Source organism: Pseudochaenichthys georgianus, chromosome 7 (genome assembly GCF_902827115.2).
Source record: "Pseudochaenichthys georgianus chromosome 7, fPseGeo1.2, whole genome shotgun sequence".
NCBI lineage: Eukaryota > Metazoa > Chordata > Actinopteri > Perciformes > Channichthyidae > Pseudochaenichthys > Pseudochaenichthys georgianus.
The window spans coordinates 2,306,350-2,324,072 of NC_047509.1; the positions used below are offsets into that span (position 1 = coordinate 2,306,350).

Below are 17,723 nucleotides of genomic sequence, written 5' to 3' on the forward strand. Positions count from 1 at the left end.
TTAACATTTATGGAAAGGGTCCCAAGATCCATAAATACTTAAAGGTCCGAAAATAAAGTAAATTCCAAAAATACTTAAAGTTCCAAAAATACCGTAAATTCCAAAAATACTTAAAGTTCCAAAAATACCGTAAATTCCAAAAATACTTAAAGTTCCAAAAATATCGTAAATTCCAAAAATACCGTAAATTCCAAAAATACCGTAAATTCCAAATATATTTAAAGTTCCAAAAATACCGTAAATACCGTAAATTCCAAATATACTTAAAGTTCCAAATATACCGTAAATTCCAAAAATACTTAAAATTCCCAAAAATACTTAAAATTCCAAAAATACCGTAAATTCCAAAAATACTGTAAATTCCAAAAATACTTACAATTCCAAAAATACTTAAAGTTCCAAATATACCGTAAATTCCAAAAATACTTAAAGTTCCATATATACTTACAATTCCAAAAATACTTAAAATTCCCAAAAATACTTAAAATTCCAAAAATACTGTAAATTCCAAAAATACCGTAAATTCCAAAGGTATCATACAGCAATAAAAAAAAACACACATAGTAACAGACAAAAACAGTACAACAATAAATAGGAACAGACAAACATGCAAACAGATGAAATACTATCATACTATGATACAGTTCAAAGTGTTCACATTTTTGATTGCTTAAAAGCCAGTTCTTAAGATAGTGTTGAAATGTATGATAGGAGGTGTTATTCCTTATCTGTATTGGTGTTGTGTTCCAAAGTGTTGATGCACTGACAGAGAAACACTGTTTACCAAAGGAACTGGACCTAAGAGGGACTGCACAGTCTCCTCTTAGGGCAGACCTTGTGGTGTGGTGGTGGGGGTGCCTTGCCGTTTATAATCTTAAAAATGAGACATGCATCAGTGTGTTTTTAAAAGATAAAAAACAGTGAAGTCAGTGACTGAGGCAGAAAAGTAGAATAATGAGTCAATTAGATATCAGTGAGGTTTTACTATGGAGAGTCTTGTGTTTTTAATTATGAGTCAGCTGGGATTGTTTTTAATTGAAAATGTGTCTCGTCTCTAATTTCAATCTTTGTTTTGCCGTTGCTCTTCAGAAGGTCTTGCCTCACCCGGCAGCTTTTGTCATTTTAAATCTGTATCGTTATGTATGATAAGGAAGATCACAAATACTACTGAGTTTTTCGATTAAATGATGGTTAAATTACTGATGCATATTTGCACCTTTCAACACTTGAATTGCTCCATTAAGCAACAAAGCACTTTAAACTCACCTGTGTTTTCTTAAAGTCATCAGTCACAGTAGAGATGGTGCTTCGTGTGTTTTACAGTTGGACTGTAGAGAAATAATGTTTATGTTATGTAATGTATTGTAATATATGTATCTTATCCAGAGCTGATATAAAAGAAACAATAAAGGCATAAAATGTTCTTAAAGACTTGGCGTTTTTTTTGACTTTACAATAGTTTTCTACTTATGCATATTTATACTGGAGATAATTATAATGCTCATTATTGTGAGAGAATCTGGAGTTTTTTATTAAGCATTTTAAAAACTATTTTTAAACACTCTAACTTTGCTTTGTTGTTTTTTATTAATATTTTCTTTGGACTTATTTGGATTTGTATTTATTTTAATTTTATTCTTAACATTTTCGATGAGATTTATTATTTGTTCTGGGTTTTTGGGTGCCTTTTTCATTATTGTACTCAAGAACTACTTGTTTCTTTATTCCTTATTTTCTTACTTTTGCAAATGATGTATCTACCTCTAACCTATTTTACAAGTTACGATAAAGTTTGAATGAATGAACATGACCCTATGCCTGTTTTTACTTAGTTGGTCATTTGTGCACAGCAACATGGAATAACAAGCTGAGTCACATTTAAGCTTGTTGCAATATCATTTATTTCATGCTTCCACATAACCTTTAGTTACCGTAATTTTCAGACTATAAGCCGCGCCTTTTTCCCCATTTTTCGACCCTGCGGTTTATATAACGGTGCGGCTAATCTATGGATTTGTACAGCTAACGGCCACTAGGGGACCTCCTAAATCTATGGATTTTACAGGTTACAGTCCACCACCTATAACTCTATGGGCTCTATGGCTGGTCCGCGCCCCCCACCTTTAAGCGGCGGGCTCCAGCAGGAAAAGCTGGAGGCCGGAAAAGAGTGAGACAGGTAGCGCGCAAAAGTAAAAGTGGAACCGAGAGTGGTACGAGAGACGGAACGAGAGACAGACAGAGAGACATTACGAGAGCGAGACAGTTTGTGCAAAGGAAGTTTTCATGCACAAACCCTCATTATGGAAAACAAACGTAGAAATGCATATGATGCAGCTTTTAAGTTAAAGGCAGTCGATCTGGCAGTAAAAGAAGGAAATAGAATACGTTATGCAAATATGCAACTTGTTTGTTGAAATGTTAATAAATGGGAGCTTCCTCAAACAGCCATCTCTTTCCCGACAATCCCCTCTGTGCACGAACCCTTACATACGGTAATTAAACATTAAAACACCTGCGGCTTATAGTCCAGTGCGGCTTATATATGTACACATCATTCAATGTAGCTGCTGCGGCTTATATATTCTTATAGTCCGAAAATTACGTTAGTTAGTTTAGTTAATTAATTCTCCTTAACCCTCCTATTGTCTTCGTCCCCCCCCCCCCCCCCCCCCCATTACTTTGGTGTTCATGGTCAAATTTGACCGGTCCTGTTTAAACTGCTATTACATTAACACAAAAAACATTAATCCTCACCAAATTTCATTTCACACCCTTTCAAACTGTACATATTGTATCAGTATACATCTGGTATCTGGCATACCAGGTATACATGAAAAACTGCAGTAAATATACAAAGAATAGACACTGAACATGTATTGCGTGTTCCAGGTGTGATCCATGTTGGGGGATGGGCACATACTGTAAGAGCAGGAAATGTGTCAAAGTGTGTGTGCGTGTGTGTCAAGTGTGATTCACATGGGGGGATTGGGCACATACAGGGGGGGGGACACATCTAGTGTGGGTGTGTGTGTGTGTTTTATCTGATCCGGATGGTTACTAATTCCTTTTCTTTATGGCGGTCATGTTTGAGCGGGAACGCCATGGTGTTACAAAGTTGACTAAATCATCCAAAAGGCAATGAAAGTGGTGATCAGCAATTGTATATGTTCAAATGTCTCCTGTGAAGGATATCATGAAGCCTTGATGCAATCGAATCTACAGTCAAACTAAAAAGTTATGATTGATGAAAGTAGTAAATCGGTCAGATTTGACCCGAAGACAACATGAGGGTTAAATGTTGATTGCCTTATTTGTTATTCATGCTTATATTTGTGCCAAGGATTTTCTGTTTTATTTATTTATGTTGAGGGGAGTACCTTTAATGCATTTACGAGTTAAAACTAAAAGTACATGAACATAGCTCTAGCTTAAAGTAGCCTAAAGTAATGCAGTGGGTTCAGATAATACGCGGTGTCCCTCCTGTAATCACAGTGCGTGTGTTCCCTGTGAGGCAGCGCCCCCTGTGGCCCTCAGCCGGTACTGCACCCCCTGCTGCTTCTCTCAAACCATCTCTTATTCCCGCTAAACCATCCTTATTCATTAAATATCCTGGCACTACTTCTTAATATTATTGTATTCAACTTATATATAACTTTCCCCACATTGTGCCCACACCTCCTCCACACGGTGTTCCTCCACCTTCCCCTGCTCAGATCCTCATCCCGTTAACCGGCTCAGCTCCTCTAATCCTCCCGGGTGACCACCGAGGATCTGGGGACGCGTTAGTTTCATCTCCTGTTCACCGTTATGTGCCTGCGTGGATATAAACAAAGCAATTGCAGTTTTCATTAATACGCGTTATCAGTTAAATCAGCTTTAATTGGATGTGTGCGCAGAGCTGAGCAGCATGGCCTGCAGATGAGATGACAGACTGCACATGGTGCTTCTTTTTTTACTTTTACGCAGAGAAAGTTCTCTTTTTTCGGGGTTGAAGTGAATACATGTGATCCATAACGCATCGCAGATCCCTGAGGAGTTGATGGTGGGTTTCCTGAGCTGATTTCGTGGTTAAACGGCGGACATGGACGCGAAGAAAGGTAGGAACTGCTCACTAAGTCTCTGAGTGACAACATTATACCGTCAAAGTCATGCAAAAACCAAGTAGTCATGGCCACAGTGCTGTAGTTTACTGCAGGTGGCATGGGGCACAGTCAATCCTTTAACTGATGATAAGAGACGTGTCCAAACTGTGTGAGGTTGCTCTGCAGGCTTACTGTGTGCGGGCCTCCTCAGGTGATCCTGGGCCTCAGTACCTGGATAAGTAGGTCACATCTGGTCTAAGAATGAGGCCTCAGGACAGAGTACCTGCATTACTACAATTACTTAATACTAATAATATAACACTACTGTACCTGGTGATTAAACTATGATATGGTGAGAGTAAGTGTTACGCCCACCACCAACACACCAGACCCTCCCCTGTATAAGAAAATACATTCACCTGCTCAGACTATAATATTTAGCAGAACAAATTCTCATCGGACATGCGTTACTCATATTTCTCTTTCACTTTAATGTATTATATTGACAAAAATACAACCATGAGACTAGAGTGATTTAATGCTTAAAAATGGGGGCCCAGATACTAAAAAGAAAGTAGTTTGAATATATCTTACTAAGACAGTTTGAATAGAGAGTTAATGTGTCATACAGAAACATTTACAATAGAGATGTCCCGATCCGATCACGAGAAAAAAAATCGGGGATCGGGATTTAAAAAAAATTAAAATTATAAAATATTTTTATTATTTTATTTCATGTTACAAAACAAAAATGACCATGTTGACGTCTTAAAGTCATCCTGAGGCCTTAGTTTTGGTTACAAATTACACAACATCATTTATGTGTTGCTTCTTTTGGGCTTGTTTTCATAGACCTGCATGGTTGCTTATTTCTCAAAATCAAATGATCGGAATCGGATCGGGAGCAAAAAAAGGTGATCAGGACATCCCTAATTTACAAGGTAAAAAAATACCAAATACCTTCAAATCTAAACTACCCCTGACTACTTAATGCTCCCAAAACATTTATTAACCAGTCCAAACATTGGTTTGACATAAGTACGATATAATAAATACAGATATGACAAAGGGACAGTGGTGTTAAGTAGATAAGTACATCTACTAGTCTCTAGTCAATTCTGAGGTACTTGTACTTAACTTGAGTATGTCAATGTTTTGCTACTTCTACTCCACTACAGTTCAGAGGTACATGGTGTACTTTTACTCCACTACATGTATTTAATACCTTTAGTTACTTCACAGATCTGGATGAGTGATGTGAAATATAACCAAGTGTTGAATCAGACTTTAGTTCCACCTGGAGTAAATCCACCAGCTACCCTGCAGTCTACCAAGTCATTCAGACTAGCTGCACCTTCACCAGCTTTGAGAACACTTTCATGATCAATCATTATAAAACACATCATATATATTATTCTGAAATGGACCAATCTGCACAACGACTACTTTTACTGTCTTTCACTATATTCTGATGAGAATACTTTTATACTTTCACTTGAGGAACATTTTGAATGCAGGACTTTTACTGTAACAGAGTATTCCTACACTCTGGTACTTCTACTTTTACTCAAGTACAAGATCTGAGTACTTCTACTTTTACTCAAGTACAAGATCTGAGTACTTCTACTTTTACTCAAGCACAAGATCTGAGTACTTCTACTTTTACTCAAGTACAAGACCTGAGTACTTCTACTTTTACTCAACAACAAGATCTGAGTACTTCTACTTTTACTCAACAACAAGATCTGAGTACTTCTACTTTTACTCAAGAACAATATCTGAGTACTTCTACTTTTACTCAAGCACAATATCTGAGTACTTCTACTTTTACTCAAGTACAAGAACTGAGTACTTCTACTGTTACTCAAGTACAATATCTGAGTACTTCTACTTTTACTCAAGCACAAGATCTGAGTACTTCCACTTTTACTCAAGCACAAGATCTGAGTACTTCCACTTTTACTCAAGCACAAGATCTGACTACTTCTACTTTTACTCAAACACAATATCTAAGACTAACTAACTGTACGTGTTTTTTCGTTGTATTTCCACAGACGGGGGGGATGGAGGGAAAGCCGAGGGGTCCGCTGGCTCGGCCAGGAAGAGAGGCGGGGGGGCGAAGAAGGCGATGCAGGCCAACAAGTCTGCGATGCGAGCCCCCCGAGCGCTCTGCTGCCTCACGCTCAGCAACCCCATCCGCATGGCCGCCCTCGCCCTGGTGGAGTGGAAGTATCCTTCAGAGAGGGAAGGGGATACGGAGAGTTTACTTATTTTAAAATAGTTTTTTATAATATAAAAAAAGAAATTGGTTTTAGAGTACCTGCAATTACTACAGTTACCTACTCAAAGGTCCCCTATGATACACAATCTTCTTCTCCGTGTCTCTTCTACATCAACATGTGTCCCCTCTTCTCCATGTCTCTTCTACATCAACATGTGTCCCCTCTTCTTCATGTCTCTTCTACATCAACATGTGTCCCCTCTTCTTCATGTCTCTTCTACATCAACACGTGTCCCCTCTTCTTCATGTCTCTTCTACATCAACATGTGTCCCCTCTTCTTCATGTCTCTTCTACATCAACATGTGTCCCCTCTTCTCCATGTCTCTTCTACATCAACATGTGTCCCCTCTTCTTCATGTCTCTTCTACATCAACATGTGTCCCCTCTTCTTCATGTCTCTTCTACATCAACACGTGTCCCCTCTTCTTCATGTCTCTTCTACATCAACATGTGTCCCCTCTTCTTCATGTCTCTTCTACATCAACATGTGTCCCCTCTTCTCCATGTCTCTTCTACATCAACATGTGTCCCCTCTTCTTCATGTCTCTTCTACATCACCATGTGTCCCCTCTTCTTCATGTCTCTTCTACATCAACATGTGTCCCCTCTTCTCCATGTCTCTTCTACATCAACATGTGTCCCCTCTTCTTCATGTCTCTTCTACATCACCATGTGTCCCCTCTTCTTCATGTCTCTTCTACATCAACATGTGTCCCCTCTTCTCCATGTCTCGTCTACATCAACATGTGTCCCCTCTTCTTCATGTCTCTTCTACATCACCATGTGTCCCCTCTTCTTCATGTCTCTTCTACATCAACATGTGTCCCCTCTTCTTCATGTCTCTTCTACATCACCATGTGTCCCCTCTTCTCCATGTCTCGTCTACATCAACATGTGTCCCCTCTTCTTCATGTCTCTTCTACATCAACATGTGTCCCCTCTTCTTCATGTCTCTTCTACATCAACATGTGTCCCCTCTTCTTCATGTCTCTTCTACATCAACTTGTGTCCCCTCTGTGGAAAGAGACTCTGAAAGTTTCAGGAACAAAGATTCTCTCTCTTTTTGATCCATTTCTATAAAAACCTGTCTGAAAATGAGCTGATCAGATTTTGGCCACTTTATGATGTCATAACGATGTGTTGTCTTGTGTAACCATCAGCCAATCAGCAACCAAGGTAACCCCCCCCCTTATCACCTGAATCTCCTCCTAGAGCACCATTAGCCGCTTTCACACCAAGTACTTTGACGTACTTAGTTCCCAGCACCGATGGCACATTTCCACTGCAGCGGGGTAGCCCCGTTTAAGCGTCCCTAAGCGTCCTCGCTCAGGCCTCGGCTTCCTCGCTGGCCGTCCGAGGCCGTGTTGCATTCCCATTACAGTTTAGGACCTGGGGTAGTTACTATAGCAACGCAGTGTAGGCGGGGCGATCGGCTTCACATTTCGAGTTGTTCCGTCGAGCTCCCGCTGGATTTTATCGTCCCCAATGAGATGTAGGAACGTCGTCACCTCCTCGGTCGACCACGGTGTGCTTTTCTTTGACGTTGCCATTTTTGTAGCTCCTCCGTTTACAAAAATGCTGCAAGCTTGCTTCTAGATATATATGCGACGCTAGGGATGATCTCGCGCGCGATCTTGTGACGATTCTCTGTGACCAATCAGCAGTCGAGAGAGTTGACGTCACTAGTTCAGCCCTGGCCTGATAGAACCACGATTTTATGGGGCCGGAAAAAGAGGGAAAAAGTACCCGCTAGCCGGTGCTACGCTATATGGAAAGGCCACCAACAACTGTCCTGGCCGCTTGAGGACGATTAAGGACGCTTAAACGGGGCTACCCGCTGCAGTGGAAATGCGCCATAAGTTCCCCCATGGAACTAAAGAGCCGATCGCGTTCACACCGGAATAAGTCCCTGAGGGAAGATTACGCAAATGAAGCCGCTGACGTCACTTCTTCTTCTTCTGCTTTCGGTTTACTGGCAGGCCGCAAACCACTTCACGGCGTATACTGCCGCCCAAAGTCCCCGGAGTTGGGGACTGGCTTCAGTAGAAGCTGCTGGGACTCCCAGCAGCTTCTACTGAAGACTTCCGAGTAAATCACCAGAACGCCGACACCTCCTCATCTCCACCGCTCCCATGTTTTATTTTGTGTTGCCATAAGTTAGTCTCCCTCCGTTGGTGCGCTGGGCTGATGCTAATGCTAATAATGCTAATGCTAATAATGCTAATGCCAGCAAATACAATGGCGGCTTCACAAAACTTTTCAGAGTTTTACGGGGGCATGGTTTGCAATCCGCCCAGCCAAAGTACCACCTCTCTAGCAGGGACAGAAAAGGGGGGAAAAGTTCTCTGAACTGAGTTCTCTTTTTGGTCTGAACGCAAAATCCCAGGAACTATCGGAACTAAAAGGGAAAAGTACTCCGGTGTGAAAACGCCTATTGTGTTCTTTTTAACCAAATATCTCTCAGAGGGGCGTGGGGAGTGGAAACACTTTGGAAACAGGGCTGAAACAGAGGGGATTATGGGTAATGCTGCAATGATGTTTGGTATTTGGAGCCAAACACTTCAGAGAGTTGTTTGTATCTGAGACCTGTAATACATTGATAACAAACAGTATAATAGGGGACCTTTAATAATAATAATGTAATCCTACTGTACCGGTGATTACGCTATGATATGGTGCGAGTACGTGTTACGCCTACCACCAACAGACAGACCCTCTCCTGTATAAGAAAATACATTCGCCTGAGCAGAAATAATATCCTTCAGAGAAGGCAGGGAATACGGAGAGTTTACTTATTATCAATAGTTTGATTTTTTGCTTGTTTTTCTTACAATTCTTCTTTAACTGTTCTTAGGAAAGTTCCTCGTGTGCGTAAACTTACTTTGGAAAGAAACCTGTTTCTGATTAGGATATTGTCAAAATGTCAAACTTTTAGTTGATCAGAATCAGAGTTACTTTGTGAATCCCACCGCGGGGACATTTACAGTGTTGCAGCTAAAGTGGCAAAACAAGTAAGGTAACAAAGATAAAGAGTAAACTAACTTATTAAATACAGAGAAGAAAATCACACATTAATAATAGAATAAAATAAAGACAACTCAGTACACAGCCATGGCTAAAAATGAGTAGCAGCATAAGTAACATATTCAGGTGTCGAGTCAATATAAAAATGTATGTTTATTTCACATTAAAACTAATTATTGCAAAGTACACTTGCAAAAAGTTTCTGTATTGCACATTGCAGGTTTTCTGCACTGGAAGTTTTCTAAAACAAGTTTGACTTTTCCTTTCGACATTTCCACTTTATTCTCAACATTAATCCTTAACAACTGACTTTATTTTCAACGTATTACATTTCTTCTGAACATTTTTACTTTACTTTCAACGCTTATATCTTATCCGCCAGAGATGTAATTTATTCTTCAAATGATGACTTTATTTTCAGTAACCGTACCACATTTTCAACCTTTAAACCTTATTCTTAAAAGGTTCTTTTTATTCTCAACATTTTCTCAACATGTCGACTTTATTTGCAACATGTATAACTTATTCTGAACAGTTATAATTCTCAACATGTTAACCTTATCTTTGAAATGCAAAGCAACATAAACTATTTCTCTTCTCAGGTTTTTTCCTATACTCTATCACACATTGGGTTATATAAATATATATATAAATATATAAATATATATATATATATATTGTTAGGGAATAATTTGCTTTGGCATTCAACCTTCGACACAGTTCATCATGTTCTCCTCTCACTGTCTCCTTCCCCATAGCCTAGGTCTACGGCCTTGGGTGTTGCTGCTATCTCTCTTTAGGAGGAGCAGCTTGGGCGCATTATTGTTGCCAGTCTGTGACCGAGCACAAGCCGCCATGAGGTAGCTCACTGTTCAGGGACGAAGGCTCCCTGGCGCTCAGTCTTTCCTACGGACGAGAGTTAGATTCAGGGTCCATAATGTTTAGTCTCGCTGATGAAGAATGTTGATTATTACACTCTGAACTAGTTAAAACCTCGAGCTGCAGAAAGAGTTCTTCAGAATTGGTTTAGCCACTGTGTCAGCTCGTGACGCTCCACCTGTCTTCTCAATTCGCCGTAACTCCAAATAAACCGTCAGTGTTTGCCATCAGAGCTCCAGCTCTCCTCGTGTCTCTGAGTCCTGACTCCATCAGAGCTCCAGCTCTCCTCGTGTCTCTGAGTCCTGACTCCATCAGAGCTCCAGCTCTCCTCGTGTCTCTGAGTCCTGACTCCATCAGAGCTCCAGCTCTCCTCGTGTCTCTGAGTCCTGACTCCATCAGAGCTCCAGCTCTCCTCGTGTCTCTGAGTCCTGACTCCATCAGAGCTCCAGCTCTCTGAGTCCTGTTTCCAATTGCTTCAGAAGTTTCCCCAACACATATGTATGCAGACAGTTCTGCATGTGCTGATGTGAATATGTTGGGATGGATGTAGCTTGGGTAGAAGTTGTATTATGTTGTATTATGTTGTTGTTGTTGTTGTTGTTGTTGTTGTTGTTGTTGTGTGTGTATTTCCTGTGAAGATGCATCTCCTGTTGAACCTTAACTCCGCTCCTCAGGCCCTTTGATATTTTTATTCTCCTCGCCATCTTTGCCAACTGTGTGGCCATGGGAGTGACCAAACCGTACCCCGACGACGACTCCAACGTCACCAACCACCAACTGGTGAGTTATGCAGCTGACACATATACACTATATATTCATTATGCATTAAATACAGTTTACCTCGCTGTCTTAACTCATTTAAACGTTTGACATTGGTATTCGGAAAGATAAGTAAGGCTCCTTTTTCTAAAAATGGAAAGAAAAACACTGATTGCAGCTAAAGCATAATTATTTTAATAGCTTTGTAAGCATCAAGACATTGTTTGTGTATAATGTTAAACAGGGTTTACACGCTGTGATAGGCCCAGTTTAGTATGTAACTTAACCTGCAAAACATTTAGGACCCCTGCTGTTAATAAATGAAGCTTTCAAGGCCAACTACTACTGAGTCTGTGTGTAAGAGCCATTTTAAGAATATAAATGAAAGAATGTAAAAGTATTATTTCTTTATTTAGCTTGCATTGTTGTGTAACATTATCCAGCAACAATAGGGAGTTGCATTTTTGTTGTGTGCTTAATGTATTTAAATAAATGGACCGTACTTATATAGCGCTTTATCCAGTACACACACACACACACACACACACACACACACACACACACACACACACACGCACGCGCGCACACACACACACACACACACACACACACACACACACACACACACACACACACACACACACACACACACACACACACACACGTCCTGTTTCAAAGCCTTAAGAGCATCTTGTGTGATTCTCCTGAGTTCCTCTTCCATCTGAAGTCCTCTGAGTCTTTGAGGACACTGATAGAGGCAGTCGTGATTCATGACTACCGTGTACAGATGTTTATAAAGAGGAACAGTGGTCAGGAGGGATTGAGCTGAAGGCAGTAACACTAACAGAGGTTAACAAAGGAGGGTCTCTGACCGGCTCGTTATGACATCATAAAGTGTCCAAAAAAGAGTCTCTTTCCACAGAGGGGACACATGTTGATGTAGAAGAGACATGGAGAAGAGGGGACACATGTTGATGTAAGAAGAGACATGGAGAAGAGGGGACACATGTTGATGTAGAAGAGACATGAAGAAGAGGGGACACATGTTGATGTAGAAGAGACATGGAGAAGAGGGGACACATGTTGATGTAGAAGAGACATGAAGGAGAGGGGACACATGTTGATGTAGAAGAGACATGAAGAAGAGGGGACACATGTTGATGTAGAGGAGACATGAAGAAAAGGGGACACATGTTGATGTAGAAGAGACATGGAGAAGAGGGGACACATGTTGATGTAGAAGAGACATGGAGGAAGAGGGGACACATGTTGATGTAGAAGAGACATGAAGAAGAGGGGACACATGTTGATGTAGAAGAGACATGAAGAAGTGGATTTTGCATAATAGGTCCCTATTGTGATTTATCACAATACCACTATCTAACATATCTGCCTCCTCCTCCTCCTCCTCCTCCTCCTCCTCCTCCTCCTCCTCCTCCTCCTCCTCCTCCTCCTCCTCCTCCTCCTCCTCCTCCTCCTCCTCCTCCTCCTCCTCTCTTTGTCACGTCTCCCCATTAAAACACATGTATTAGCGATCAAACTGAAAACGAGCCTGTTGATCTTTTGCATTTTGGAAATATGAGCCATAAGATTTAAATATTTGTAAAAAAACGTAAGTCCAATTGTTGTTGTTTCATTGGAAACGATCCTAATTTAAAAGCTTTGTTTGCATAAAGTAAACATGATCAGTATTTGAACAACATGTTAGGTATTTAAGTGAAATAAGTAGCTTAAAATATTCACATTGTTGGAAATAAACCTCCTGTAAATATTTTAATATCTTTTATTTGATCTTTTATTTTAAACATAAGTTTGTGTACAAGGGGAAGAGGAGGGGACCAAGAACAGAGCCCTGAGGGACCCCTGTAGTTAATTGACAAGGGTCGGACTCGGACCCTCTCCAAGTGACTCTGTAGGTGCGGTCTTTGAGGTATGAGGTGAGGAGGGAAAGTGCAGAGCCTGAAACTCCAAGTTCTTGGAGAGTGAAGGAGGATCTGATGGTTCACCGTGTCGAATGCAGCAGACAGGTCCAACAGGATGATGACAGAGGAGAGGGAGGCTGCTTTAGCCGTGTGCAGTTCCTCAGTGACAGCAAGGAGGGCAGTTCAATATTTAATTCCATTTTATTTGGTATAATTTAACATGTTATTATTTTTTTACATTTTAATTAGATTTTATTTCATGTTTTATTGCAATGATTTACTATAAAAGATAATTTTATATAATTTATTCTTTTATTGCACATTTTTACTATAACGCCCAATTCTTACACACACCTCTTTATTTAATTTGATATTTTATTGCACATTTGTACTTGAACTTATTATGTTGTTGTAAATATTTGATTGAGTTGTATTAAAGAAATGGAGCAACAAACCCAATACCCCCCTTGGATGAATAAGGTATGTTCATTTTTCTTTAATGCATTGCACAAAGGAGATTTGAACATGTTCTTCCCTTCAGTGACGTTTAGCATTATCCCCTAAGATCTCACTTTTTCGCACGAGGCGATTGTTCTGTGGGCTGCAGTCGGTTTCAGTTAAACGTCAGTGGCTGGATTATTGCGTCAGCCGGGGTCAGAGGCCTAGTGACAGTGGCTGCTGTGATTAGAGGCGTTAAGCTGCAGGTTACAGAGAGGGATCTGGTGACAGGCTTACAGTTAGACACTGGGTTAAGAGGTTAGAGAGCCACTGCTAACTCTAATGATAACAACACACGTGGTGCAGAGAACATGCTAGAAAATGTCTCCTAATGCTTCGACGAGAAGGCAGTTTATAGACGTCTTTACTCTTCACTTCTTTTTCTGCAGCAGTTATTGCTTTCAGACACACGCGCTGACTGACACTTATTTATTGTTCACATGAGAAAGTGAACATGAATCAAAGCTGATTAGTGTTTCATTTAACATGCAACTAAGATGTAAACTCACATGCCTTGTGTTATGACCGGCTCGTAGGCAAAAGACAGAGAGACGTTCGAGGGTTCCAAAAACCACGGAACATTTATTGTGGCGATTCCAAAACAACACCAAAAACATGAGAGGATGGGCGAGGGGAAAGGATCCCGGCGAGAGTCCTCCCACAGCGGTCCTGGAGAGAGTCACGAAGGCCATGTGACTCCGGGCAGCTGGCTTTAAAGGAATGGTCCACTCATTAGATAATTAATCAAAACTTCAGTGTTTAGTGAAACATTATGTTTAAACCATACCCTGAAGAAATCAGCGATATTCCCCGGTAAATAATGATTTTATAGCTCTTTTTTATCAAGACCTGTATATTCCGTCTGGCCGCCGCCATGTTTGCCATTTTCAGTAGTCACGTGATGGTCGTGACGTCATCCATGCGTTCACTTTGTCAACACACGGAAACATGGCTGAATATTTGAGTTCGGACTCGTCAGCAGAGGAAGAAGTTTTGATGTTTTATCAGTATGACAATACGACACCCTCTGTCCGTAGACCCTCACATCGTACAAGGAAAAACTTCCGAAGAAAACCCCCAGTTTAAAGGGAACATGGGAGAAACCTCAGGGAGAGCAACAGAGGAGGGATCCCTCTCCCAGGACGGACAGACGTGCAATAGATGCCGTGTGTAAATTGAAGAGATAATACATTTGCAACATAGGTAGTCCAGATGTTTGGAAATGCATGTGTGTATAATGGGAAGATGATATAAGATACTATATGTATGCATGTAGTACCACCCTTGCTAGCGATTCCCTCTCTAGTTTAGCATACTCAGCTTCGTTGTCCCTGGCCATAGAATCACGATTTTATGGGGCCGGAAAAAACTGGGGGGAAATACACACTAGCCGGTACTACGCTATATGGAAAGGCCACCAAAAACTGTCCTGGCCTGGACGTTAAAACGGGGCTAGCCGCTGCAATGGAAATGCGCTATAACATACCTTATTCTTACTCCGAGCACTACTTCTGCTCCTCCGTCGCTTCACACTTGCAGAGGGCGATTTCTCAACTGGCCGAACTGGTGTCCTGGTCGGTGATGACACCAGAAAGACCGATGGTACTGCATCTGCATTAAGTAATGGTTGTTCCATAAATCCCATGTTATGTTTTATCATACTCTCAGAGTAGTCGTCCGGATATTTGAAATGTTCGCTGCATACATGAGCCTGTGAATCTTTCGGTTCGGGCCGGCCACATTTCGCTAGCCACTGCCTCCGAATGTACTTCTTACGCTTACCTTTTGGCAACAGATGGAACCGAGCATTCCGTGGATTGTTCCTATCAGAATTGTGGCAATATTTCGCGATACAGTGAGGCATATTTGAATAGAGAAACTACAGTAAATAACATGGAGATCAACGTGTCTTCGAAAACCAAACGCATGGTTTACGTCACGTCCGGAAAATGGCGGCGCCCACAGTGTTGATGTTATTTCGGTATATAATCAGTTTAAAATCACTGATAATGTCATCGGATTAAAAAAAAAAAAAGAAAGACTGGCAGAGACTGGTCTGTTTTATCGGATGATAATTATTTAAAAATGAGTGTCATGAGTTCCTTTAAGTAGCATCTCGGCTCCGGCCAGGTGTCCCCAGTCATGCTGATTGGCCTCCTCAGCTCCACCCCCATCACAGGACCTGCACACTCACAGGCCACAGGCTCTGGGGCCTCCTCAGCTCTGTCAAGTTGTGATCTGATTTTATTGACTCCTGCCTAAACTTGAAAATGGCTTGATTCACTCCGGACACATGGGACAACTCAAATTTGAATCTTTTCTCTTTATTTGAGTGATTGCAGATTCCTTATTGCTTCATTAAGCCTCTTGTTGGCCTCTTGATGCTCATTCAGGTTGAAAACCTTTAACACAAAACATTACTTTCGTTCACTTTAGGTCAGTGTTTCTCAAACTTTTTCATACCAAGGACCACTTAACCAATAAAAAAACACTCGCGGACCACTTAACTCCACAAATATCCAAAATCACATCGTTTTTTACAAATCGACTGAAGATGGTACAAACAAGTGGCAACATGTGTGATGAAGGTCTTTATCTGGGCTATATCATGCAATCGAAAGTTTAACTTAAGCTCGCTCCATTGCGGAGATATTCCTGCGAGAGTGCGAAAAACTTAAATGTATTTATTTATTTCAAATGTGAAATTTTACCAATATACTCACGGACCACTAGGGGGCGCTCACGGACCACCAGTGGTCCGCGATCCACACTTTGAGAAGCACTGCTTTAGGTACATAAACATTTTCAACTAAAAACATGCCATCTTTTAACAAGCCCTTTCATTTCACCCCATCACAGGACCCGCACACTCACAGGCCACAGGCTCTGAGGCTATGTTTTTATCAGGTTTACAACTGCGTTTTCATATCTTTAAGGGTTATTAAAGCTGATAATGGTTCAATACCAGTGGCGGACTGGCCATCGGGACGTTCGGGGCGAATCCCGATGGGCCGGTACTGAAGTGGGCCGGTCGGACGATGTGGGCCGGTCGGATAAGTCACTAGCATGCCCCCGCCCGTTGACAATTTACTAGCGGTAGAGGTACCGAAGTGGGCCGGTCGAGAGTCCCGGGCTGATTTTTAGTCTCAGTCCGCCCCTGTTCAATACCGTATACCGTGAAACTGTTAGATAGGAATACTGTTAAAATCTCGGCCATAACAACCCTTACGGTCAACTCACGGTACACTTTTACAAACAAAATACAAGCATGTTAAAACTCATTGGAAAAACTTGCAGTATCAACTAGTGTCAAACTCAATCTCATCGCGGGCCACATTCGCATAAAGGTTGCACTCAAAGGGCCGGTTGTAACTATATAAATATATAATATATATATAAAATAATGTATTATATTACATTATTGCCTCTGAATTGGATTATTATCGGATAGGATAATAACTTACTAATTAACTACGTCTGAAAGCAGAAGTCCAGGGCAAATAATTGCAAGTCTCTTCAGTGCGCATGTCACAAAACGAGATGCATTGTGGGACATGTAGTTTATGGGCATATTATATTATAAACGTATTATAAACGTATTATATTATTTGCAAGCTCTTGCGGGCCACATAAAATGAAGTCGCGGGCCGGATTTGGCCCCCGGGCCTTGAGTTTGAGACCCCTGAACTACAGAGTCCCAGGTAGAGGAGACAGACGAGCTATCATTACATGCTTAAAAGGACACTGCAATACAACACAATATTTCAGGATAAGATGTACTTCATTGAAATGTTTGCGTTGCAGCAGCGTAAAAGAAGGTATTGCACATAAGAGCAATTCAAAGGGTAGAAAGATACTATAAAATACAATAAATAACATGAAGACATTGAAGAAATATCAGTTTGTCACAATCATGAGAGATGTTTATAAATGTTTGCAGCACTTGGTTTGAAGCTGGTGTTCCTGCAGGATCTTCATGGTAAAAGCTTCAGCTAAATGTTCATTAACATTTTATATGTTGCCTGTTTTCCTCTGTGTTCAGGAACAAGTAGAGTACGTGTTCCTCGTCATCTTCACCATCGAGACCTTCACTAAGATCCTGGCTTACGGTCTGGTGATGCACCCGAGCGCCTACATCCGCAGCGGCTGGAATTTACTGGATTTCGTCATCGTTATCGTCGGGTAAGTTGCTGCTTTACGGCGTCTGCAAACATTCTTCCATCGCTGTACTGTAAGATCTGACACAGCGGTTCCCAACCTGTGGGAATGTCAAATAA

At 41.1% G+C, this 17,723-nt stretch overlaps 1 protein-coding gene across 1 annotated transcript in view; it reads left to right on the forward strand.

Annotated features, from left to right (window-relative positions):
- The first annotated feature begins 4,081 nt into the window (after positions 1–4,081).
- The window catches only part of LOC117449586 (voltage-dependent L-type calcium channel subunit alpha-1D-like), an 80,026-nt gene continuing 66,384 nt past the window's right edge, over positions 4,082–17,723 (forward strand). The window contains exons 1-4 of the mRNA XM_071203663.1: positions 4,082–4,097; positions 6,137–6,311; positions 10,942–11,047; positions 17,489–17,628. Coding sequence (XP_071059764.1) covers positions 4,082–4,097; positions 6,137–6,311; positions 10,942–11,047; positions 17,489–17,628 — 437 coding nt within the window. The remainder of the gene's footprint in view (positions 4,098–6,136; positions 6,312–10,941; positions 11,048–17,488; positions 17,629–17,723) is intronic.